Genomic DNA, 27,680 nt, shown 5'->3' on the forward strand with positions numbered 1-27,680 from the left:
ATCGTTTGTTGACCGCCCTCAAAAAACGGGTTCATTCAGGAAACGTTTCAAACGCGTTTCCGTCACCACGCCGTCCCCGGGACCAGTACCCTAACCTTCGTGCCGTCCACGTGCATCAAAGGTTTAGCTTGATGAAGTACAGTAAAAAAAGCTGAAACAATTGCCAACCCGATTTCAAGTCAAAATTGTCAAACTAAGTAGGCAAGCTCATCCTCATGTGTGTTGTCTACTCAGGATTACAAGTATTGTGATTTGAGGTGTACAAAACTGGTTTTTTTCCATTCAAAATTGTCACACCGCAACGTTCAACATTACTTAGGTACCATCAGTATACACATGATCACCCTCACTCGGACATAACTTAGGTCCGGCCCATCGTGGCGGAGGCTCATGACCAGGTGTGGCGCGGTGTACCCGCCGACTTTTTACCATATATATAAGGATCCAAACAAACGTACACGACATCCTGAGAGCTAGCGATTACTTTTGTTTATAATGTTTTAGAGATACGTAATCTCATGTGATCAATTTGTTTGACACATCTAATACAGTTTATAAAGTTGGGCGTATTCATCTTTCTTTGAAAAGATCAACTTCAATACACTGATTGGTTCTTCCTTGCTATCTCGCACCTATAGTACGAGTATAACCTTTTGTTAATACCGGATCTTTAATATGGCCTAAGACCTCTAGTCTCTTTTGTATTATCTTTACATCGATTATATTTTCTTTATGAATCTTTTCTTTCTTTTACAAGTTTTAAAACCTTTAGTTTAACTTTCTTAACACTACGTTTCTTCTTCTTGAAGAAACGTATACTTTAATCATTTATTTATTATTTAAGAAACTCAAATAATAATATTTATAATATATATATATATATATCACATTAATATTTCTTTATTTATATTTTGTTTTCCTTTGCTATATTTTTCTTTATTATTCTCGAGATATCGAGTATATCCTTAACTCGAGCAGGACTTCGACGCCTTTACGTTTTCTTGAACGTCCCTTGATCAACACTTTTCTTTGCACGTAAATCGAGGCACACAAATCTTTGAATCTCGTTTGCACGTACTTCGAGGCGGCGTTGGGTCGTCCCTTGAACATCATGTTCTTCAAGGCATTGTCGGTTTATGGTTTATAAAGTATAATATTGGATTCATGGCACGGAAAACGAGAAAACATTGTGACACGCTTTACGAGGTTTAGAGAGTGTGGTATTTCTAGAGAGAGAAGTGAGCTGTGAACTTGGTGTGAATGGAATGAGGGTTGGTTAGCCTTATTTATAGGCTGAGTTCGCCAAGCCATCGCGATACGCGATAGCCTGAAAGAACCCCGTCGCGTGGCGGACGCGGTGCCACGTAATGACACGTGACGAGACATAATGCCACCTAGAGACACGTGACGACACGTGTCTCGTTGTCGGACAGTGTCATTGCGATACGGGATAATATTGGCTCTAAGGCCGTCGCGTATCGCGATCGGCTATGAAATCATAATTTTCTATTTGGTCCTTTTACTTTGAAACTTGGTACTTTTAACCCGATAATTTCATGATGTTACAGTTAAAGAAAAGATCTATAAGATTTGTATTAAGCACAACTACTCCGAGCCAACAAGTTTTACATTTTCAAACAAAGGCATGGTGGCACTAGACATCCCATCGCTAGTGACTACGAGCTTTTAATCAGAGTACCACAAAGATGCCAAATTACCAAAATGATATCAAACATTGTGCAACAAATATGACATTCAAATTCCATAAAAAACCTATCCTTGACAAGGGACAAAATGATGGCATACGAGCAGACTTGAAAATCAATCAATCATTGTGATTAGCGTTATTAGGTTATTTGTGTTGACAACCACAACATAGATCATCATACAATTGAAATTCAAATCTTGGCATCCTACTACAACCCTGAACATGTATTCGCATGTGTTCTAACACACGACTTCACAAGACAACCTATAATTACTCTATAAAAAAATGCTATACATCTAATATGTTGAAAGTAAACCTAAACATCATAAATGTTAATGATAGAACAAAAAGGCCAAAGATCCCACCAAAATGTAAGCAGACAAATTACTTACTGGTCGAGCAAAGAAAGAGTAAACAGAATTATGGTTAATGGTATGGTCATCTTTGGAAGCCAAGCCAAGTACGATCAGACTGGTAATCGCTACCATAATGGTTCGAGGGTGTGTTTGAAAAGGAAATCTAGTTTCACCCTGAGATTTGATTGCTGCGAAACTGACTAGGCCAATAATAACAAACTTATAAACGGATCCCGGCTTCATCACACTTTCCTCCCCAATGCTTCTCTGGGGATATAGCAAGTCCACAGGGCTGAAAGTGAGTTAATTGATCGTCTTACTGCTCGCACCACAAACCGGTAAACATTGGTAACACAGAACGTCCAATTGTTGGTTTATTCCCCTTGAACGATGTTCGGTTGTTCAATCACCGGATTGGCCAACAAGGATCCCGGCATTGTAACACGTTCTTCCTCCAATGTTCGTGGCTGGATATTTGATGTTATTTGCAGGGGGAGCCGTGTCATAGCAGTTAAGACTACAAAAGTGTGTTGCTTTGTCTACTACCGAGGCAGGGTATATTGTAGCAACAGAAGCATGCAAAGAATTATTGTGGTTGAAAAGATTTATCCAAGAGCTTGGCTTTATGTAACAGTGCTACGTGGTTCTTTGTGATAATCAAAGTGCTATTCACCTTGCTAAGAATGCTATGTTTCATAAGAGAACAAACATATTAATGTTAGGTATCATTGGATTAGAGATGCTATTGAAGACAAGTTGTTTGAACTTGATAAAGTTCATACCGATGATAATTGTTCCGATATGTTGACCAAAGCTTTGACAAGGGAGAAATTGAAGATATGTTGCTCGCTCGCCGGAGTGGTGAGTTCTTTCTCATAGACAAAAAGGGGGAGATTTGTTCGGGTATTTTTGCCCATGAGAAAACCCGACAAATATTATATATTACATGGGATTTATTACTATTATTATTATATAGTATTAAAGAAAAAGAAAAAAAAAGGGAAATAAAATATGCTTTCATCCGTATATGCATACACCAAATTTATATTTGGTGTTTCTAGTTTTTTGGATGACGTTTTCTATGGGCCCATGTAACCAATGGAGTATTTTTGTGGGCTTCATTATTCAAAGGGTTTTTTGTGATGCCATATAAAAGTCAAGGCACGAACGGAAAATCAAGTGAACAATTTATTTTACTCTTCTGCCGTCGAAGAACAAATTGAGACGAAGACAAAGCTATTTTTGTTGCTCCAAGGTTTTGGTATTTTGTGAAGATAAGAGACGTGCCAAAGTTCGATTCATTCACTTGTTGGTGATACCTCTTACTCGTTACTCTTTTGTAGTTTTGATTCCATATAATTGAAGGTTGTTTGTACCAAGTATATGACGATTTGTGTATGCCTCTAGTTTTACCTAGAGAAGAAATTTTGTATTGCTCATTATTGGTGATAGTGGATTTGAAGCGGCTCTAGTACTAGTCTCGTGGTTTTTTACTCTCGCCTTGAGAGGTTTTCCACGCTAAAAATTATTGTGTCCTATTTACTTTTAATTACCATCTTTGTTTGCATCCTCATTGGTTCATTCGGGTCGGGAAAAAGTTTAGTCAAACGAAGTTTAATTCCGCACTTTTGTTTACCGTTCGTGGCTAGGTGGTCGTTTTTCCTAACACGTATGACATTATGTACGTACGTACGTAGGGATGTACGCATGTGGATCCTAGGCACGTACGCACTTGGATACGTAGGCGTGTAAGGACGTAGGTACGTGCGTACGCACGTATGTATGTATGTACGTACGTAGTATGTACGCAGGTATGTTTTTATCGTTAATTATTATATGGCTTCACAAACTTACACCCCTGCCTAATCCTCAATGATTATTAACTACTCAATATAAACCTTGTACTTTGTTTACTCATTAGCTATTACCAGATACACAAAACAACTAGATGCATAAATATTGAAAATAAACTAAATCTTGACATGCTAGCGATACAGTAGATTCAACCATTCAACTTACACAACATAAAGTAATCATGCCTGCACTCAATTATTTATCTACAAAACTCAATTGAAAAAAATATACATATAAAAATATAAATGTGAATTACACACCTCGATGATGAAATACAGTTAAAAAAAACTCACAATATAGCCATTTCTTATCTTATATGATACTTTGATTCAAACAAACAACACAGATTAGCCTACATACCTTTAAGCCTTGCGTTTGATAGGGTTACCAAATCAAAAGAAATACCCCCAATTACGCTTCACAAGAACACGATGATGTATCAGAGATGGTCGATTGGTTCTTACACAATAGAAAATACATTCTGTGTGGTTATTCTCACCGATTTTGTGTATCAATTCCATATTGAGTGACCGATTTCGCGCTACAAATAATGGCAAATGGTTTGGGAGTGAAGCAAGGGTTTCCAAGCAAGACTTATTTCAATATGATAGTTTTAGACCACTTTGTCCTTTTTAGCTTATAATATCGTAAGAGATCTTCAAGATAATTACAAAAATACCATCATGCATTTGAAACCATTGATATGTTTATTCAATGGTTGAGATTTACTTCTCGCTGTAATATCACTTCTCTCATGAACCATACATATATGTAGGTTCATGCGAGAAGTGCGAGAGTGATATTACAACGAGAAGTGAATGTATAATTCCATTAATCCCTAATTTCACTCCATTTCATATGATGTTACATACATATATGTAGGTTGGTTGTATTTATGTCTTAATTACACATTCAAACCTACCTATAAACATATAAATGTACCGAGCCACATTCAAACCTATGTACCTACACACATACACATATACAAACATACGTACACATATACAAACATACGTACCTACACACTTACATATGCACCTACACATAAGAAAGGGAGTGAAATTAGGGATTAATGGAGTTACACCTTCACTTCTCGCACTTCTCACTATAAAAAAACTTCTGAAATGATCCAATACCTATATATATATATATATATATATAGCTTCAATGACTTCTACCTACTTGAAAGTTGAAACTCATGTGAACCCTCCATATTCTTTCATTTTAAATAGACACTAAAACCAAACACTAAACAAACTAAATACAAATTGGAACGAAACTAAATTGAAAAAAAAAAAAAACAAAATCGAAAACCTAAAAAAAACAAATACCAATAAAATTAAAACAAAAACTGAAATGAAACTAAAAAACTAAAACCAATAAATCTGAAACCGAACCAAAACAAAAGCTGTAAAAACCGAAACAATAAACTGAATAAAGTTAAACTTATCTAAAACAAAACTAAAAAATATCGAACTGAAACAAAACAAATTTATAAAAACTAAAACCGAACAGAAACCAAAATATAAATTAACTACCATGAAACTTTGAAAAGAAAAACTCAAACTCCTTAAGACACACATGTATTAATAGTATAGTTAATTAGAATATTCAACTTAATTTTGATACATTATATTAACAAAAAAGGGTCAGGCTAAACATACCCCACTCCTTTGCTATCCGTACCTCCCCCCCCCCCCCCCCCCCCGAACTTTCATTTCCCCTTAACATTTGTAATTAACATGTTAGTCCCTCTTATTTTATTTTATAATTCTCTTAAAATATCAAGTAAAAAACTATTAAATTTTTATTTTTGTTTTATAGTTTTATATATTTTTGTTATTGATTTTATTATTTTATTTCTTTAAGATCTTATCAAAAGTTTGTTTATTTTTTTACATGTATTAAAAAGTATTGTATGTTTTTTCTAGCTAGTTTTTTATTTTTTTTATAAAATGTATTCAAAACAATTTGATTTTATTTGTTTGGTTTGGATACATGAGATTAATATTATCTGAGAAAATAGTCAATTTTTTTTTCAAGTTGTATGTTATTTAACTTTTTTATTTATAAAATATAATATTATTTTTAATAAAAAAAGTAATCTATCTCTTAATTTAAAAAAACGCCCTCCAAAAAGATTAAAACAAATATAGGAAAAAAAATATTTTTTTAAAACAAGTAAAACAACGTTTTTCATATAAGAAAAAAATATTTTTCGAAGTATGAAAAAATATGCTTTTATTAAAGGCTCTTAAATATACATAAAATGGTAAATAGAAAAAAAAGTTGTTAAATAAAAATAGAAAAAAAATGTTTTTTTAAAAATAATAACGATAATAAAAGATAACAAATTAACAAAAGAAACAACAAAAAGGCCTAAATTGTAATAATGTAAAACTTGAAGGAGGGGGTATGTTTAGTAAAAACAGATGGGAGGGGGTACGTTTAGCAGCACCCGCAAAATATTATGAGAATGCATGTTATTTATAGAAAGTGTTATTGTTTGAATAGTATAGTAGATAGATTTCAAACAAAGGAAAGAAAACATATATATTTGGAATATAACTGAAGGTTTCGCTAGCTGGAATTTCTGAGTAGTTGAGGGTTGAGTTGTTCGACAAGTAATTGGCGTTTTGGAGGCATACAGCAGCCAGTTGACGACTATAAAGGAAGTCACACAAACAAATTTGAGACGAAAAGATTGGAGCACTCCTGGGTTAGTTCATTATTTGGTTTCAATCTTTTACAATTTTTTCTTTGTTCTATTATTATTAGACATGTGTTTTTCTACTAAAATTGTTTCATTTATCAAGATTATGAGTAGTTACCGTTAGAACTACCTAGGTCTGTGTTGAATAATGATATTTTAACGATTGTTTCGGGGTTTTTAACGAGTGTGTGTTAAATTTCTATTGTCAAGTTCTTGTTTTTATAAATTAATTCCGTGTATGCTCCTGCGATTTATTGTGATTTGGTTGCACAACTAAATTAAAGAGATAGACATAGCGTGTCACATCTTTTCCCACAAAAGTCCTAAGCATATTCATAGCCTTCAACATACTTCTGATCATATTCAAAACTAGAGGTGGCCAAATAAACTTAAATGGATTGTTTTGGGTCAATATTGATAATTTTTAAAATTGGAATGAGTTAGAATGGATCAAAAAGATTTTCCAAGAAGATCAAGATGGGTTGGGGAAATACTAGTAACTTTTGGTTATGAGTTAGAATGGGTTTGCTTATGGGTTAGAATTGACTAAAACAAGCTCCATCCAATTTTATTTTAAACAAAACCCCAAAACCGAATCGAAATAGAGATCATTGAAACCAAACAGGTACCGGAACCGACGGAAATGAAAAAAAGCAAAACCGAAAAATCGAACCTGAACCAATACAAAACCGTTTTTTTTAATGAACGAGGATGTTGGGGGAAACATTTTTGTTTTTTTACATTTTGTGTTTTTGATTTATATTTCAAGTTATTATAATTTTTATTATTTTTTTTTTGAATTTTTAGGGGTCTTTGAAACCCTTAGTATTTTAACATTCACTTGGGTTAAGATGGGTTAACTTTATTCATAACATGCTTTATTCTTACTTTGAAGCATATAACCAGTGGCGGACTCAAAAAATTATTATATGGGGGCGGAAATTTATAAAGGCCATTTTCTTGTCGCTATATAATAATTTTCACTACGTGAATATCGACTTTTAGCCACACATGTGGTCTGGGCGATTTGCCACACTTCGGCTTAAATGTGTGGGTAAAAGGTCTTTGACCATGTTTGAAAACCTTCCAGAATGTTTTGGCCACACATGTTATTCTTCATGTGATCATTCTATACTTACTCAGGTACTTTTCGCTACACTTTGAAAAAAACTGTGACAAAAGCTAGCCACATTATAAAAACGTGTGGCGAAATGTGACCTACAGTCATAGTTTGTTTGATCTTTGATACATGTGACCAAAAACACATGCATTAGCCACAAACTATGGCATTTAACTAGCCACATGTTTTAATAGTGTGGCCAAATGTGACGTGCGGCTACTGTATTGATAAGAGACGTGTCTAAAAGGTAAAAGATATAGCCACTTATATTACGTTGTGTGGCCTAATGTCACATATGTTAGCCACATTTTTAATAATGTGGCGAAATATGACGTACAACCATTGTATTTATTAGTAATGTGGCTAAAACGCTTAAAATATATGGCCACTTATACGAGGTTGTGTGACCAAAGAGTAGTTTAGTTTTATATGGCCAAAACGCTTTATTTATCCTAAGTACTATCACCTTCACCTCCTCCCAATTACAAACCTAATCCATAAACATCGATTGAAGCTCATTACTCTTCTTTATCACTTTGATTCTTTCTCCAAACTTCATTAAACATCTTGCGATCAAATCTACAGGGGTTTTCAACATGATTAATTAGAACCCTAGAGATGTCAAAAAATGTTAGGGTTTGAGTTTTGTTGAGATCAGTTGGTTGACAGATTCGTTCTCGTTTATTGATTGGTCTGTAACTCGATGTTAAACAACGATTATGTAACATCCCAAATGTCAAGATTTTTATAAATATGGATTTTAAACCAAAGAGGGTCAAAGAGGAAATAAAACAAAAGGGTGGGTGATGTATATTTTTGGATGTTCTGGATGTGTGTGTGGACAGAAGAAGAAAACAAGCAAGAAGAAGAGAACGAGCAAGAAGGAGAATAGATGATTTCACTTCTCAAATTGATTATCAAATCGAGCAGTAGAAAATACATAATCATCGTCTAGTAGATCGACCTAAAGTTGGGGCTTTGTTATCAACACTTCATGCATGATGATCTAGTACGTGTTTTATGTGATTATTGATGAACTGATAGTGATAATATTGATTATGTGATCTATTACTAGTTATAATTGTTGATTCTATCATAGTAGTGTCAAACTGTGTTCAAGAGTATTACCATATTTGATGAACACAGTTGATAAATTAGAGATCTTTTATGGATGTGGTTATATGATTATAATCTGTACACATAAGTTGATTGTTGTAATGCATCAAACATAAGAGGTCATTGTTAAAATGTGTGAGCAAATAGGCATTTCAGATCGTGCATAGAGATTTAAAGTAATGACTTCAAATGAATGCACACAAGGTGTTTGTGAAAATGTCTCAACCAAAAAGGAATTAAAATAGTTGTTAAGATATGAATTTCATATTACTGCTATCAATAAAGTTCGCATAAAATCAAAGAAAAATCGGGTGAATGTGTATTATACATGCTTGAAAACCTCTTTTGATGTACTAGGTTTCATCTTTGAACACGATAAGCTAATTCAGACTTAAAACGGATCAAAGCAGTAGATTAAAATGATGACAGCATGCTGTTTGAAGTTAAATTATGTTGTTGTCCTGTTGTTTGAATAATCATATAAAATAGTATAAAAATCCGAGAAAGATGTATTTTATATTCTTGAAAAGCTCCTTGAGTCTACTACGTTTGATATGTGAACATGAAAAGCTGTTTCAGATGAAATATTGTTCAAAACAGTTAGTTTCTAGAGCAATACAGCAGATTCATCATACTGTTTTGACAGAAAATAGGTTGCTGACCTGTTTTGCTAATAATCACATATAATAAACCGTAGCTCCGATAAAGGTGAACTTTATATGCTTGGAAACCTCTGTGAGTTTACTACATTTTACTATTAACGTCGGCTTATCTGTCAGTCGTGTTGGGTCTGCCGCTCAGTTGAAAACTATGAAACAAGTCTGCGGTAGTTCAAAACTGGAATTGGCACAATATCGCGAAGTGGACGCCCTTGCTCAATTTGGGTCAGACCTGGATTGAGCATATTAAGTTAGTTCTGACTTTTAACTGGTCAAAAGTTGAGGTGAATAGGTGCTGCACAAAAGGTGCAGTACTGAAAATAGTTTTTTTTCATAATAATAAATTGTGTGCGCACTTGTTTAGAAGAGATTATGACATAACTACTTTAACGTAAATTAATGCCATAATGTATGAAGTTGCTAAGTAGAGCCTAGTCGTATATGTACTGAGTTAACCGTTAAACCGGGGGAAGTGGATAAATGATTTGAAAATGTTTAACTAATAACTTGATGAACACATTGATGATTCTTGGCTTGTTAATTATTCGGTATGAATGAGAGTGGTATGAAAATATAAAGAATACTAATGACGAGCGTCTACATTATGTATTCTAACTTGTTGAAAGTTGACTTTAACAAGCTAGGTATGTTGAATCTTGGAAACCAACGAGTCAAATGGACAAAGTGTAATCAAGCTCCTACGAACAAAGGTAAGTTTATCTTACATCTATTTTAAGAAGTTACAAATCTTATTAGTATGTTTTGATTTGTAACCAAACACAGAAACCCGCGAAACCCGGCAAACCGTCAGACATCACCGGAGGTATGAATTAAATTTCGGGACGAAATTTCTTTCTACTAGGGGATGATATGACAAACTGAAAATTTTTCTTACTTTTTCAGACACTCATCAGGACTTGACTCAAATTTTCGGGACGAAAATTCTTTAACATGGGAATGATGTGACAATCGTCAATTTCAGGTTAACTCCGTTAACTCAACTCCGTCAATTCAAACTTAAGATCACTAAATCTATAACGCACACTTCATTAAATTTAAACTATGGTTTAAATGACGCTTAACACTTACTACATGTGTAGTCTTTCGGGATTTGCACCGAAACGCAAACGAGTTGACGCAAACGATTGATGAATAAACGAAAAACGTCAAAACGGTAATTATGTGATAATTATGTGTTAGACTTATGTGTTACGTGATAACATGGTTATGAACATTAACTCAAGATGTAAACTAGTTAGTTAAGTTTGAAAAACAACAATTTAAAATAGAGGGACTTGAGTGTAACTTGTATGTTTATAAATATAGCCTTAATAACTTAAACCTAACTTATTATCATAACCCCACAAGCTCCGATCGGCCTCTTCCTCCTTGCTCCCTTGGCTGCCGTCCACTATACACACACATACAACCCTCAATTCAAGCTTTTGATTGAAGAACTAGGTGCTAGGAAGGTATAATTGATCATCCTTTACATCCTTGTTACTTGGTTTTGATGTTTAATGGGTTAATTGAAAACCCTAGCTTGACCGATTTCATGTATGCATAGTTAATATGATTTGTTGTTGATTGGATAATGAATTGATAAGTAGAATTGATATTGTAACATGTTGATTGTTGTGTCTTTGATTTGAGTTCAAACAAAAAAACCCTAATCTTGTATGTAATGTGTAATTGATGTGCATGGATGGTGTTTATGGAGTTTAGATGGTTATATGAATGCATGATAGTTCATAGATTGTTAATATGTTGAGTTTGGATACAAACAGTTTCTGGACAGAATGTGTTATTGATGTTTAAGTGACTGTAACGAAGTGTAAAGATGAAAATTGGTTGAGGTTATTGGTACTACAGTAAACTAGGTTGAGTCTCGTTTCTATAGAGTATAAATTTGTAATTTTTGGACAAGTAAAGGTTAACTTTTATGATTTTACAAAAACATTGTGCAAAGCTGAGCTGTTAGACCTGCTGTTAGGTTGTGTTGTAAATGTTATATCTCATGAACTACGAGACCAATTGGGTTGGTTCCACTTCTGGAAGTTGACTTATTGAGTTATGAACTTAACCCAAGTGGTCTTGCATTTATTGGATTTTTCGTTTAACGGGAATTGCAAATAACATTCTGTTGCGCATGAATTTGACTGTTATGAGTTTGCTGTAATGATTTGATGATTGTGGGAAAACTATGTGGAATAAAAATATAATTAAATATGTTCTGGAAACCTAAGACATATGTGCTTCTGTGATGATTTTTGGTAAATTAATTGAGATGCTATGATCGGTGAAATAGTACAATCTTTCTAGTAGGATTTCTGTCTCGGTGAAACTAGCTGCTGAGTTGTGTAAAAATGCATGAAACATGATACTTGCTATATAATTGTTTTGTTTTGACCAAAATACCCTTGCGGGGAATAATTGCTAATTGATTGCCATGATTTGACCAAATTGCCCTCATGGGGAATAATGGCTAATTAATTGTTATTTGTTGACCAAAATGCCCTTACGGGGAATAATTGATAGTGATGTACTTTATGAATACATGACACGTATATGATTGCTTACACATGTAATGTGTCACAAAAACACTTGTTAAAGTCACACACGATTCACAAACGAAACACGAAACATGTTATGTGCATAGGTATTATGTGCCGGGTCTAGAGACTCGATAATATTCAGACACTTAGAAAAATCTCTTTGTTGTTTTAGAACGCTAGAGAGAGTTTTTCTGTAACGCGCATCTTGTTGATTTAATTTGGAAATTTCTTCGCAAACAGTGAGTTTCACTTTCCCCTCTTTAAACTGTTTTCAAACGCTTTTCACTTGGGGGAGATAACATACTCCACAACGCATTTAAGATTTTGTTATAAATTATATATCACTTGTAAAAGCTAAGTGGCAAACGAAACATTTGAAGTCCTACACATCGAACAGGTTAATATTTTGAATAGCGAGTCACTGTTGAGTAGTACTACTGGGTTTGACAAACCCCACCCAACGCTAAACTCGACTGGAGGTCGAGCGGGTGTAATTTTGGCTAACACGTACCATGGTCTGGATGACCTGATGACAAGGCACTTAATAAACGAGTCAGCTTCGGTGTCGAACACTTAGTAATACTTGTTGTATAGACTAGCTACCTATCGATATATAATTGACATAACACTATCTGGTAACGCAAAACGCTGTAACACTGTAACGCACAACGCTGAACGCAAACGCTGAACGCTTTATTTTTATTTAAACTTGTGAACTCACCAACCTTGTGTTGACACTTTTAGTATGTTATTCTCAGGTAGCCGAGGCGGGCGCGCGGTTTAGGAACATGCATTGCTTGATAAACTTTTAACTATGCAAACTTACTTTTAATTGTTATCATTGGTTTTAAATCGTCCTACGTGACGTAACATTGTTTCTATGGTTTTACGCTTCCGCACTTATTTTCATTTAAACGTTTTTATGGTTTGATTATAACTAATGATTCCGATCCTGTTAGTTCACACCCTCTGACGGTAAAACTCCGTTAGTGGATTTTGAAGGTGTGACAGATTGGTATCAGAGCCATTGGTTATAGCGAACTAGAAGCTGCATGCATACTAGACTATAACCGCGACGACCCATTAGTTATAATGATACGCACTGCATAGTGTTGTGTAGTCTTGAAATCTTATCTCTTTACCTCTTTCACTCATACGCGCGCGCATACACGGCTTACCTGTAGGAATGTCGACGCCACCCTCATCATCATCCGATTCGTTGACGCACGCTCATGGGAAGGAACCACAGTTACCCACCGCATCGCCACCCCGTGTAGTCCCGGAACTCGAAGCTCCCGCACCGAAAAGGTACCGCCTATCCGGAGGCATATACGAAAACGACGTTAGCTGGGATTGGTACCCTAACATGATCAGACGTATGGTCTATCGCGAACAAGTTCCCCCGTTACCTCACCCGAACCACCCTGCTTATCCCAACACCCTACCACCCATAACCGAACCTGTCGAGCGAGTTCTCGCAGCTGTTGTTTCATGCTTGGAGCGTGACGTGGGTTACATGCGCTATACGGGAGCCAACGTTTCCGGACTGTTGAAGGACGGAACCGAGACTAAGGAGGAGATTGCCCGCATGGCAGCGGCAATGAAGGAAATGCAAAAGGCTAGTGATCAACAGATGAAGATTATGATGAAGATGCAAGCTGAGATGATAGACTTGCAAGAGCAACTCCAAGAAGCAAGGACCCGAACCAAGATAGCTCTAGAGCGTTGCGATGTCTTACAAATGCAACTTGCTCAGAACGCAGCCGAACCTGAGGCAGAGCCTGAGGCCGAGCCTGAGGCAGAGCCTGAAGTGGAACCTGAAGAAGACCCCAAAGAGGAGCCTGAGGAGGATCCCGAGGAAGATCCCGAGGAGGAACCCGAAGAAGAACCGGCTGAGGAAGAGGCACACTCAGAGGTGTCCTCAGACGATGACATCTAGTGATGATGACACTTAGATGGAGGGGTTGTCTCCATCCGAACTATTATTTTTCTATGATTTTAAGGATTGCTTGGAAATACTTTGTAGCGAATACAATGGTTTTAATCATGAATTTTTATTTAGATTAATATGTGGTTGTGATGTGATGTTGTTTCTTATTCCTTTCTTACCTATCTTTTTATTACATGTATGGTGTGTTGTATATGAAAGAAAAATTCATGTTTAACACTTTATACTGTGATTCTAGGAAATGGCTGGAAGAAACGCTGTACGTGGACGTGGTAACATCAGCTTGACTGCAGCTGAACTCCAAACTCTGCTGAACGACCATGCAGCGGCCGCTTTAGCCGCACACGTTCAGAATCAAGCTAGAGGTCCAAGTGGAACGTGTACCTTCAAGAACTACCTTGACTGCAAGCCCAGTACGTTTAAGGGCACTGAGGGAGCTATAGGCTTCCTGCGTTGGGCTGAGAAGGCCGAGTCGGCATTTGAGATGTGCAATTGTCCCCCTGCCAGTAGGGTCAAATTCGCTGCTGGAACACTTGAGGATTCTGCCCTCACTTGGTGGAATTCGAACGTGCAGATCCTTGGACTGGAACTGGCTAATGCTATGAACTGGGAGGAGTTCAAAAATATGATGCGAGAGGAGTACTGTCCGAGAGAAGAGATTTCGAAGTTAGAGTCAGAGTTCTGGTCACTGAAGATGGTGGGCTCGGAAATTGAAGCCTACACTACCCGTTCGCACGAGTTGGCTGTGATGTGTCCGCGGATGGGTTAGCACCGCAGATTCAGGGCATGGTGACGTCTTCCAGACCAGCCACGATTCAACAAGCGATCCGTTTAGCTCACAAACTGACGGATCAGGCTGTGACCCAAGGTGCGTTACCACCTAGGGGTTCGACCACTAAGGCCCGTGACAACCCGAGTAACGACAACAACAGCAACAGCAACCCGAGCAGCGGAAAGAGGAAGTTTGACAACACCAGATCTTCATCCTCGAACCTCCCACCGCAACAGCACTACCGTAAGCCCGAATTCGCTCGGAGCTTTAACACTCAGAGTCACAACAACAACAACAACAACGGTAGCGGGCAGGTTTCGAGCGGATATGCTGGGAGATATCCAAAGTGCAATAGGTGCAACTATCATCATGTTGGCCAGTGTGACCGCGTCAAGTGTCAAAGATGCGGAAAGATGGGTCACCAAGCGAAAGAATGTAGAGGAGACCTTGCGGCAAAGGGTGCTCCTAAACCACCTATGACGACGAATGGATGTTACGAATGTGGGCAGGAAGGTCACTTCAGGAAGGATTGTCCCAAGCTGAAACAGAACGACAACAATGGGGGTAATGGAAGTGGCAGTAATGGTGGAAGCAATGACAAGGGAAGAGCGTTTGTAATTGGGTCGGGTCAAGCCCGCAATGATCCGCACGTGGTGACTGGTAAGTTCCCTGTAAACGATTGTTTTGCTTCTGTATTGTTTGACACTGGAGCTGATAGGAGTTTTGTGTCGAAAGCCTTTAGTCAACTCTTAGACTTAACTCCAACTCCGTTAGATGCTAAGTTACCTGTTGAATTAGCTGACGGTAAGACTATAGTAACGACTCATGTACTTGCGGGATGCAAGTTAAAACTGTCAGGTCATGTCTTTGACATCGACCTTATTCCTTTTACGCTTAGTAGTTTCGATGTCGTTGTCGGCATGGACTGGTTATCCGAGAATCGAGCGGAGATTTTATGTCACGACAAGATAGTTCACATTTCTACCCCTTCCGGCGAGATCATTTCGGTCCGAGGTGAGAGAAGCGGCATGACCACCAGCGTCATTTCCCTTATGAAGGCGCAGAAGTACCTACGAAAGGGTCATCCGGCAGTTTTGGCGCAGATCATTGAGAAATCCGCGGAGGAGAAACGAATTGGAGATATACCTGTTGTGCGAGACTTCCCGGAAGTTTTCCCGGAGGATTTTCCCGGACTCCCTCCTGTACGACAAGTCGAGTTCCAAATCGAGTTGACACCCGGTGCAGCACCCATAGCACGAGCCCCGTATCGGCTCGCACCGGCGGAACTTCAGGAGTTGTCCACTCAGCTGCAAGACTTGTTGGATAAGGGTTTTATCCGACCTAGCTCATCGCCGTGGGGAGCCCCTGTCTTGTTTGTCCGAAAGAAGGACGGGACTTTCCGCATGTGCATCGACTACCGGGAGTTGAACAAGGTGACGGTCAAGAACCGTTATCCTTTACCCCAAATTGATGATTTGTTTGACCAGCTTCAAGGATCGAGTTACTACTCGAAGATCGATCTGCGATCCGGTTACCACCAACTGAGAGTGCGCGAGGAAGATATTTCAAAGACGGCTTTCAGAACACGGTATGGTCACTACGAGTTTTCGGTTATGCCTTTTGGCCTAACCAACGCACCAGCTGTATTTATGGATCTCATGAATCGAGTATGCAAGGCGTACCTCGACAAGTTTGTGATTGTGTTCTTTGACGATATTCTCGTCTACTCCAAGAACGAAGCTGACCACGAAGAGCACTTAAGGGTAATTCTGGAATTGCTGAAGAAGGAACAACTGTATGCTAAACTCTCGAAATGTGAATTTTGGCTTCGCGAGGTTCACTTTTTAGGACATGTGATCAACGAGAATGGTATCCATGTCGATCCCGGTAAGGTAGAGGCCATCAAAAACTGGGAAGCACCTAAGACTCCGACTGAGGTGCAGCAATTCCTGGGACTGGTCGGCTACTGCCGACGTTTCATCGAGGGATTTTCAAAGATTGCTCAACCCCTCACCGCTTTGACTCACAAAGGCACTAAGTACAATTGGGGTGACGCCCAAGAATCCGCTTTTCAAGTGTTGAAAACCAAACTCTGCAGCGCCCCTATTCTAGCCCTCCCCGAGGGAACGGAAAATTTTGAGGTATACTGTGACGCATCTATACAAGGTCTCGGTTGTGTGCTGATGCAACTCGAGAAGGTTATAGCTTATGCCTCTCGACAACTACGGGTTCACGAGAAGAACTACACGACCCATGATTTGGAACTCGGAGCTGTGGTGTTTGCTCTTAAGATATGGAGGCATTACTTGTACGGTACCAAGTTTACCATTTACACCGACCACAAGAGTCTCCAACATATCTACGATCAGAAAGAGCTGAACATGCGACAGCGTCGTTGGGTCGAGCTGCTCAAAGATTACGATTGTGCCATCAAGTACCACCCTGGCAAGGCCAATGTAGTGGCCGACGCCCTCAGCAGAAAAGAAACAGATAAACCCAGACGAGTGCGAGCATTGCAACTCACGATTCATGCCAACTTGCCCGATCAGATTCACGATGCGCAACTTGAAGCTTTGAAAGATGACAATCTTCCATCGGAACTCATGCGGGGCATGAACAAGCAACTTGAAACCAGATCGGACGGGGTCCGATATTTTGAGAACCGGATTTGGGTTCCACGATACGGAGAGTTGAGGACTCTAGTGATGGACGAAGCTCACAAGTCCCGATATTCTATCCACCCTAGCTCAGATAAAATGTATCATGATTTAAAGGCACTTTACTGGTGGCCGAGCATGAAAGCCGACATTGCCACCTACGTGAGCAGAGCTTGAGTTGTGCCAGAGTCAAGATAGAATACCAGAAACCATCTGGCCTACTGCAACAACCGGAACTCCCAATGTGGAAATGGGAACACATCTCAATGGATTTTATTACGGGTTTACCTAAGACACCGACGGGATGCGATACCATCTGGGTGATCGTTGACCGGTTGACTAAGTCTGCACACTTCCTAGCGATTGAGCGGGTGTAATTTTGGCTAACACGTACCATGGTCTGGATGACCTGGTGACAAGGCACTTAATAAACGAGTCAGCTTCGGTGTCGAACACTTAGTAATACTTGTTGTATAGACTAGCTACCTATCGATATATAATTGACATAACACTATCTGGTAACGCAAAACGCTGTAACGCAAAACGCTGTAACGCTGTAACGCACAACGCTGAACGCAAACGCTGAACGCTTTATTTTTATTTAAACTTGTGAACTCACCAACCTTGTGTTGACACTTTTAGTATGTTATTCTCAGGTAGCCGAGGCGGGCGCGCGGTTTAGGAACATGCATTGCTTGATAAACTTTTAACTATGCAAACTTACTTTTAACTGTTATCATTGGTTTTAAATCGTCCTGCGTGACGTAACATTGTTTCTATGGTTTTACTCTTCCGCACTTATTTTCATTTAAACGTTTTTATGGTTTGATTATAACTAATGATTCCGATCCTGTTAGTTCACACCCTCTGACGGTAAAACTCCGTTAGTGGATTTTGAGGGTGTGACAATATACAACCCTCTTGTAGCAACGGGGACATGATAGATGCTATAATGGCCACTAGTACCATTCAAGGCCCATTGATGAAAGTATGACATGTTTTGGGCGTTAACATCTTAGTATGACTAATGATAGTCATATACAAACTTCTTAAAGCAACTATGACGTAACCAAGAGACACTAACATCTAACTATGAGTCTATGACTAATGATGGCCAAATAAGGCCTATTGACGAAAGTATGGTGTGTTTCGGGCGTTAACACCTAACCATGACTAATGACACTCCTATACAACTCTTTTAGGGCAACTGTAACATGATAGATGCTATAATGAGACACTAACACCGATCAAGAACTAGTATGACCCACTAATAAGCGTATGGTTTATTATTGGGCGTTAACAATGATTACTGCACTCTTATACAACTCTTTTAGAGCAACTATAAATATCACTTGTATTTATTTTATATGTTTTTATATTTAAAATACAATTTGTTATATTATTTAAGGTTTAATTAGTTGTTATACACACACACACACACACACACTAACAACTCTTTATTTAATTAAAAATAAAAATATTTAATTCTATTTATTTTCTATTAATTTTTACTTCCATCAAAATTTCAAATTAAATTCACCCTCTCTTTTCTTCAAAAAATTTTGAATTACCCTCTCATTCTTAAATCTAATTTCAAATTAACCTACCTTTTTTTCTTTCTCTTCATTACTTCTTATTCTTCTTCTTCTTCATCTCTCTACCCACCATCTTTCATCTTTAATTCTCTAACTCACTCAATTTTTAACCAAATCCTTTGATTCCAGGCTCTAATCTTATTATTTTTGCGAGAGGAACTCACGTATGGTGTCGGTTTCCATCAATTCTATCTCGATTTTTTCCGGATTCGTGTTGAGTGTGAAGAACCCTAAGAACCAAGTTTGGGGATTTTCAATTTTAAGTGTTATTTCTTGTAACTGAAGCTTAGTACATCTTCTTTCATCGCTAAAAAGGTATGTATTTCACTTGTAATTGAAGCTTGTGCATCTTCTTTCATTGCCGACAGATTCGTTTGTGTTTATTTATTGGTATGTAACTTGATGTTAAACGATGATTATTGAACGATTGTTGATTCTAGGATATAGTACTATGAGTCTAGTTTCCAGAAAGGTAAAGTTTGTAATTTTTGGACGAGTTTTGAATAGTTTTTATAATTTTACAAAAACACTGGTCAAAGCTGATTTGGGTAGTTATATTTTGGTCTGTCTTTCCGACATCATAACTCTCTAATGACAAAACTAAACAGGCTGGTTCTAGTTTTGAAAATTAGTATTATGAGCTTTGAAGACAACCCAATTGGTCTTGCACAATTTGGATTAATGAGTTGATAGAACCATTAAACAAGTGTTTGTTGTGCAATCTGCTGAATTGTTGGTACACATCTTTAATGCTTGAATTATTGTGAGTTTTGTATGCATGAGAAAAATATAACAAAAATTGTTTGAGAAACCTAATTCAAATATTTTACTGTGGTAAATTTTTTAGAATTTATACTTCATCTATTCATAGTGAATAAAATCAGTTTGTACATGTTATAATCTGTCTCGTGAACTAAGTGATCATAAGTTAAGTTGTATGATGAATGTTTGGTTAATTTGCCATGATACGATGTGTGAATACATGTTATGACTTTTTAGTACAATTGTCTAATGTGATTATGCGTGAATGTCATTGTGCTATGCGTCGATTCAAGTTTTTATTTTTATATTTTATACTCTATATATGTATCATATATTTTTCTCTCTTTATAGGGTTGGAACATAGAAAAATGGCTAAAGAAGTCCGCGAGCGGGAGAGACAACCGCACGAAAGAGGGTAATGATGGCAGTATATCCCAGCATACGGGAGGTTCAATAGGGTTTGATGAGCATCGTATCCGCTTGCTAAGCTAGTTTTATTTGTAAATTCAATCTTAAAAAATTAGGGCAAAAATTATAATTGTTTATGCTTTAACGTTTATTACATTACTTCTTATTAGGAAAAAGAACATGGTCGAAAAGTTATGTGAATTGAAGTATTCTTAGATACCCACTCAGCAAAGAAAGCAAGAAAAAGTATTGGGTGGGCGAGCTCAACACTAATAGCCTTGTTGGATTTGATTTTTGTACGGAAAAGTCAGAACATTCATTTGTAAGTTATCTTTTTCAATTTTCGTTTTGTTATATAATTAGGTATAACAAATCAACCAGGGGCGAGAAAATGAAATAGACCGTTTCATATTTCATATACATGTGGTAACATAAAAACTGCTAACACTATAATTTAATATACATGTGATATACTCATAAACGGGTTGGTTCGATTTATAACTTAAAATTTAAATGAAAATTACATACTGATTTTGTGGGTGTAATATATAAACGGGTTGGTTCGGGTTCAGGTCCATGAAACCAAACCGGAACCAAACCGTTAGTAACGGTTTGGTTTGGTTTGGTTTGGTTCGGTTAAAAGTTATACGGTTTGGTTTTGGTTTACATAAATTAAAAACCATTACCAACGGTTTGGTTTATTGTCTGACGAAAAACCGCGAAAACTGGACCGTGAACACCCATACTTGGCTTTGAGGTTTTGCCTTACATTAACCCTTTATTAGTTATGATGCTAATATTTTTAACAATTTTAGGTTCAAAAAGTTAGAGCCGAAATAGAAAAAGAACTAGAAAATAAAAGGAAGTCAAGAAACGAGTTGGAAGAACAAGCAACGAATGGAACAAATGGAAAAAGAACGTAAGGAAAATGAAGAAAGGAGGCAAAAACAATCTGATGAGCTTATGAGAAGGTTTGAGGTCGGTAGTAATTAGTAGTAGTTTCAAATATTTTGAATTTATAACTTATTAGTAAAGGTTTGGTTATGTAAACCCGTTTTGAATTTATGTTGTTGGGTTTGTTATACTTATGAAAAAACATGTTTTGAATTTATGCTAATGTGTTTAGTTACATTTTTAGCCACATTGACAATAACCTCCAGCGTCTATATGATATGATTGGCCACATAATACATCACTATGTGTGACGAAAAGTTTGATATTAGACACACTTTAAATTAAGAAAAGCATTATGTGTGAAACATGGTAAGACAATGGCCACACCACAAACTACAAAAGAGTGTTTGACTGGCAAGTTCACATTTTTAGCCACATTGACAATAACCTCCGGTGTCTATAAGATATGATTAGCCACACAGTACATCACTATGTGTGTCGAAAAGTTTGACAATAGCCACACTTTAAATTACGAGTAGCATTATGTGTGACAAACGGTAAGACAATGGCCACACCACAAACTACAAAAGAGTTTTTGACTAACAATTTCACATTTTTAGCCACATTGACAATAACCTCCAGTGTCTATATGATATGATTAGCCACACAGTACCTCACTATGTGTGACGAAAAGTTAGATAATAGCCACACTTTAAATTACGAAAAGCATTATGTGTGACAAACGGTAAGACAATAGCCACACTATAATCTACAAAGGAGTGTTTGAGTGGAAAGTAAACATATTTAGCCACTTTTAATGTAATATCCAGTGTCTATATCATATAATTAGCCACTCTATTATTAAATTTAAGTGGCCATTTCTTTGCTATATCCACACGGTATAGGTCACAATGCAAGCTTAACACAACCCTATTGGCCACATTAATATAAAATTCATGTGGCTGAAACATGAATTCATGTGGCTATATACGTGCAATGGTCACTCATAGTAAATTGTCATGTGGCCATTTTCTATCCTTTAGCCACACTTATTGGAGAGGCTTCTTGATGGCCAGCAACTAATGCATGTACCATTTAGCCACACTTATTAACACATAAGGCCACTAAAAACTGTCTGTGGCCATATCATACCCACGGTGTCGCGACCTTTGGCCACATATGACCTGAACCAAATGTGTGTGGCTAAAGGCCTACGGCCACACTTTTTTCGTGTGGCCGAAGGTCAATATTCACGTAGTGTTTTTCGGTCTAGTTTGGGTCAAAACGGGTCGGGTCAATTCATATTAAAAAACATATTCAACCTAACTTTTATATAATTAACAAAATTATGTCAAACACCATTAGAAATGCATAGTGTAAATTTATAATGTAATATATCTAAAGTTGTCTACTTAATGTTTTAAATCTAAAGTTCATAACTTGTATAAATGAGGCTAGATTTTTTTATTTATTTTTAAAAGGTTTAGATCTACAAAATAATGGGCTAAAGCCTAACAGCAAAGAGCTTAAGCTTTTGGTCATAAGGGCTACTAAGATTTAACTAATTTGGGTCTAAGTCATAATAATATAGTTTTAACATTTGAATATGGGTAATTATATAAGTTACATTGACGATTAGTGTTCATATTAAATTTATATTTAGAAATTTCTAATTTGTTTTTTCTTAGGGTCAGTTTCTAAAGTTCATGAGGATGGTTCCAAATTTAAGGGACACGATTACAAAAAATTTAGGAGGGCACTCAAAGGTTTTGCGAATCTATAACACTAAAAAAATAATTAAAGGGGGCGCCTGCACCCAATTCACATATACTGTGTACGCCCATGCATATAACATCATACGAATTTAGTGCGATCGTCTATTATAAGCATAAGTTACCTATTCTCATCAGGTGTTGTAAGAGATATTGGTCAACATAGATCAACTTGGACAAATCTCTTGGGTTCTTCTGCTCTATATGATGACTGTGATGGGAAAAGATTTCTTGAATGTTTCCTAGCTAGGCAGGCCTCGCATATTTGTGTTGGATGGTTTATATAAGGCACACTGGTTACCATTTGCTTACTTGTAAAATCCCTTAGAGACTCCAAGTTCGCATGCCCAAAGCAACCAGTCCATAACCATGGTTCACTTTCAACTTTAGTCTAGAAGCTCATTCAAGAGCCAACTTTTAACTTTGTGTTATATAATCTGTTTGCGAATGTTGGAACGTTCATTATCAACCTTCCATTTACCCTATATAACCAGAGATATTGATCTATCATTCGGACTTCACACCCTCCTTATGTGGCTTGTACAAAGTTCAAAATGCTACTCCTCAAATGTGGTATGTTACACACATCTGAGAGCAACTTTTGATCTTCATACTTTCCTTCCAAGATCACAACACCTCTGCCTTCTATCACCACACAAGAACCATCACCAAACCTAACTTTCCCACCAAAGTTCTTGTCAAGAACGGTAAATATAGATTGGTCCCATGTCATATGGTTAGATGTCCCATTATCAAGATATCTTACATGTTCTGCAACAAAAAAAATATTATACTTTGCGAGAACTACATCAAGTTCATTCAGAAATACCACCACCTTTCTGGATTCAGATTCGCTCATGTACAAGGCAGGATCATCATTTTCTTTAGTCTATGCCAAAATCTTCTTTATTCTTAGCATTTGTTCAAGGGCACTCACTAGCATAAAGTCCTAGAACATTGCATTTGAAACATTTTTATTTTTTACTTATCCTTCTTTTGGGGTCATTCTGTTTCTGGATTTTTGATTTATCAGAATCCCCGTCTCTTACTCTCTTTCCTTCTGATTAGACCAAGAACTTCGACTACCACCTTTCCCATTTCTTTTTTTTATTTTTGGTTCATTATACTTTTGTGTCGCCTACCATTGAGAATAAGTGAGCAAGAGTTGATCATCTTTAACTATTGATTAATTATTCTTCATATATGTTCTTTCTTCAAATGTTTTTAAATGTCCAATGGCTTATTGAAACAATATAGTTTCAAGATTCACAAACTACTCAATTGAGGCTACAATATGAATAATGAAATTTCAGGTGCATAATTAAACAACTTACGAAGCGGTATCTTCTCTTCAAACGGTTCACCTAAATTGCTTGCCATAGATGAAACTGCACTTAGTTTACCAGAGAACTCATTTATGCTTTCATCATCCTTCATCTTTAGGGATTCACAAACTTGTTCGAACTGAATTCCAGAGTTCCCTCGCCGTTGTAAGAGTATTTCCAACCTGAAGAGTAAATTCCTCCGGCATCACCTGAAATAAATATGCAATCGCTGCGTTTTTCTTCTTCACATAAACGTCGGCATTGTTGGCTAGATCGGACATGAACGTTAAAAATCACCTCCAATTTCACTGTCTAGATCATATCATTCATGGTTGTAAGAACAGTGCATTTTAGGGGGATTGTGGTGAGACTATCTCTCATCACGTTGGTTTCAATCATTGATCTCCGAGTGTACTTCCTTTGAAATCAAATGTCGAGATCCAGTCCTTTGGACCAATACGAGCAATAACATCTTCGCTGTATACCAAATGAAATTAAGCACCAACAATTTGTAACAAACAAATTTTAGGGTTCCAAACGAAAATGGAATTGTTATTAACTGAAAAATCAACTAACTCTGATACAAGCTAAACCTATTTATACTAATAGGACAAGAGAATGAAAATTACAACCCTCTAAATTCTAAGAATTACCCTCTAACTATGTGTGATCATACTTTTAATTCTTTTAGAGCATTCATAGTAGATTCTCTATCTTCATTTTTATAATTACACTATCGTTATTAGTATATAAACTAAACTTATTAATATTTATATTAAGTATAGGGGTCTGTTTGTAATTATTGTATTTACTAGGGTTAATATGTAATTATTTAGTCTATAAATAGGGAATGATGTCAGACAAATTAACGTATTCAATATAATCAAATGTTCAGTATTTGTTATTAAAGAATCAGTTTGGGTATATCATCTTGTTCTTATTCAATTGTGAATTGTGTGATTTGTTCGCTGATTACCAACAGTGGCATCAGAGCCAAGGTTTTTTAATCGATTTGGGTATTCTATTTGTGAACGTCCCAGGTTTTAATCGATCAATTGGGAATCTGTGTGATTAATTGAATCGATCAAGGGAAACAAAGGAGGGTGCGATCAAACTGGTGTTTGTTCTAGAAATTGATCGATCAAACAAGAGCCTATTTGAAATTGATTAAGAATTTGATCAACTGGGTTATTGTTTTTCAAAAAGAAATTGATTTGATAGGCCCTGTAACTGTCGATCATAAAGAAATTGATTTCCTAGAAAACACAGAATAAGCAATCTGATTGACAATTAGTCAATTGATTGTTTGAATCAGAATTCGTTTTTTGTAATCAGGAACCAATCTGATTTGTTGCATAATCAATCTGGTTCTTGCTCAATTTGTGATTCTTGAAGGTTTTATATTTATTGGATATCAATTCAAGTACACAATCATATTGTATTGGTTGTTTAATTCGGTTACAGAATCAAGAGATTTTGTGGGATTGTTTAGAAACAACTCTATTTGGGACAATTCACGCCCTACACAAAGTATTGTGGTTTTGGTTAAAAACGAGTTCGGTTCCTTTTGATTATTTAACGGTTGGTTTTGTTTCACTTTGTTACCCAATAAACCAGTATACCGTTTGTGTTTTGAATAGTCGGCTTAGGCAACTGATAAACCCGTGTACTGTTGTTGGTTGAGACAAACAGTTGGTTTTGGCTTGCCTTGTTAAACCCGTGTACTATTCATCTCGGTTTTTAAGGAAAACGGTTGTTTTTAGTGTTTAGATAGTCGGCTTAGGCAGAGGATAAACCTGTGTACTGTTGTTGGTTGAGACAAACAGTTGGTTTTGGCTTGCCTTGTTGAACCCGTGTACTATTCTTGGTAGAAAACGGTTTGGTTTTGATTTACATTGTGATCGAAAACCCGAGTACCATTTTTGAAATAGTTGGTTTCAAAAAACCCGTTCACTATTTCTGGGATTAACAGTTGGTTTGTTTATAACCCGAAACTGTTTAGATAAAAGTTGACAACAAATTTTTCTGAATTTGTAATAGTCAAATTTATCAAGATTGGGAAAAAGAAAACTCGTAAAATGGTCGAGCCCAAGGATAAAGAAGTTGTGACTTCAACGGAAGGAGGGACATCAATGAGTTTTCAATGCCCTGTGTTAAACTCCACAAATTACACCATTTGGGCTATAAAGATCAGATCGATCTTTAACGTCCATGGAATTTGGGAAGCCATCGAACCAAAAGAGGGCAGCGAAGTTGATGAGAAAAAAGATAATACTGCAGTTGCATTACTATTCCAAGCGATTCCAGAAAACATGGTATTGCAAATTGCTAATTTTATTTCGGCTAAAGAAATTTGGGACACATTAAAGGTTCGACATGTTGGAGTTGACATAGTTAAAGAAGCGCGTTTAGAAACACTCGAGTCAGATTTTGAGTCTCTAAAAATGGGTGTTGACGAGTCGCTTGATGTGTATGCCGGGAAAATAAGTGAGATTGCATCACAAGCGAGCAATCTTGGGCATACTATGAATGACAAGAAACTGGTCCGAAAGCTACTCAGTTCTGTGCCAGAAAAATTCATACAGATTGTTGCTGCGATCGAGCAGTTTGTGGATCTTGGTGCAATGCCATTCCAAGAAGCCGTTGGAAGGTTAAAGGCTTTTGAGGAACTCACCAATAAGAAAAACAAGGAGGTAGACATGCATGACAGACTTCTGTTCACGAAAGAAGAAGGAAAAGAGAAAGTAAAGGAACAAAAGTGTGAACATTGCGGTCATGAAAGTTCAAAGCAAGGAAACAAAGAACGTGGTCGAGGCAAGTATGGGAAGACTTGGAAGAATAAACAAGGAAATCAAGCCCAACATGACAAGGATCACATAAAATGTTTCAAGTGTAATAAACGTGGGCATTTTAGGCATGAATGTCCAAATTGGAAAAGAAGGCAGGAGGCAAACTTGATCCGGGATGAAGATGACGAACCAACGCTACTGTGATGGCAACCGGATCTTGAAGAAACGAAGACATCACTTAAACTAAGTTTAGTTTAAGGGGGAGTATTAGTATATAAACTAAACTTATTAATATTTATATTAAGTATAGGGGTCTGTTTGTAATTATTGTATTTACTAGGTTTAATATATAATTATTCAGTCTATAAATAGGGAATGATGTCAGACAAATTAACGTATTCAATATAATCGAATGTTCAGTATTTGTTATTCAAGAATCAGTTTGTGTATATCATCTTGTTCTTATTCAATTGTGAATTGTGTGATTTGTTCGCTGATTACCAACAATCGTTTCTCTTTCTTTTCCAATTAAATAGTATTTATACATTTATCAGTACCTTTTCTTTTTCCTCAACTCATAGCCACTTTCAACATATATTAGAAAATTATTATATAGTATGAACAATGTTTCTCCAAATTTACTCATAAACAATAACATTTTCTCTCTTCCACTCATA

At 36.7% G+C, this 27,680-nt stretch overlaps 1 protein-coding gene and 1 pseudogene across 2 annotated transcripts in view; one reads left to right on the forward strand and one right to left on the reverse strand.

Moving 5' to 3' along the window:
• LOC143630799 (cytochrome P450 704C1-like) overlaps nucleotides 1-24,326 on the reverse strand; it is a 39,899-nt pseudogene extending 15,573 nt beyond the window's left edge. The window contains exons 1-2 of the transcript XR_013153242.1: nucleotides 24,224-24,326; nucleotides 23,476-23,660 (exon numbers count right to left, since the gene is read on the reverse strand). The product of XR_013153242.1 is annotated as a cytochrome P450 704C1-like (transcript). The remainder of the gene's footprint in view (nucleotides 1-23,475; nucleotides 23,661-24,223) is intronic.
• Nucleotides 24,327-26,292: 1,966 nt separating this feature from the next.
• Nucleotides 26,293-27,207, forward strand: LOC143630800 (uncharacterized). Its single transcript, XM_077099713.1, has one exon. The coding sequence runs from the start codon at nucleotides 26,293-26,295 to the stop codon at nucleotides 27,205-27,207; it is 915 nt and encodes a 304-aa protein (XP_076955828.1).
• The last annotated feature ends 473 nt before the right edge of the window (nucleotides 27,208-27,680 follow it).

The sequence above is a fragment of the Bidens hawaiensis genome, unplaced genomic scaffold, assembly GCF_021521415.1.
Source record: "Bidens hawaiensis isolate Kalapana, Puna unplaced genomic scaffold, B.hawaiensis_p1.1 tig00005823_1, whole genome shotgun sequence".
NCBI lineage: Eukaryota > Viridiplantae > Streptophyta > Magnoliopsida > Asterales > Asteraceae > Bidens > Bidens hawaiensis.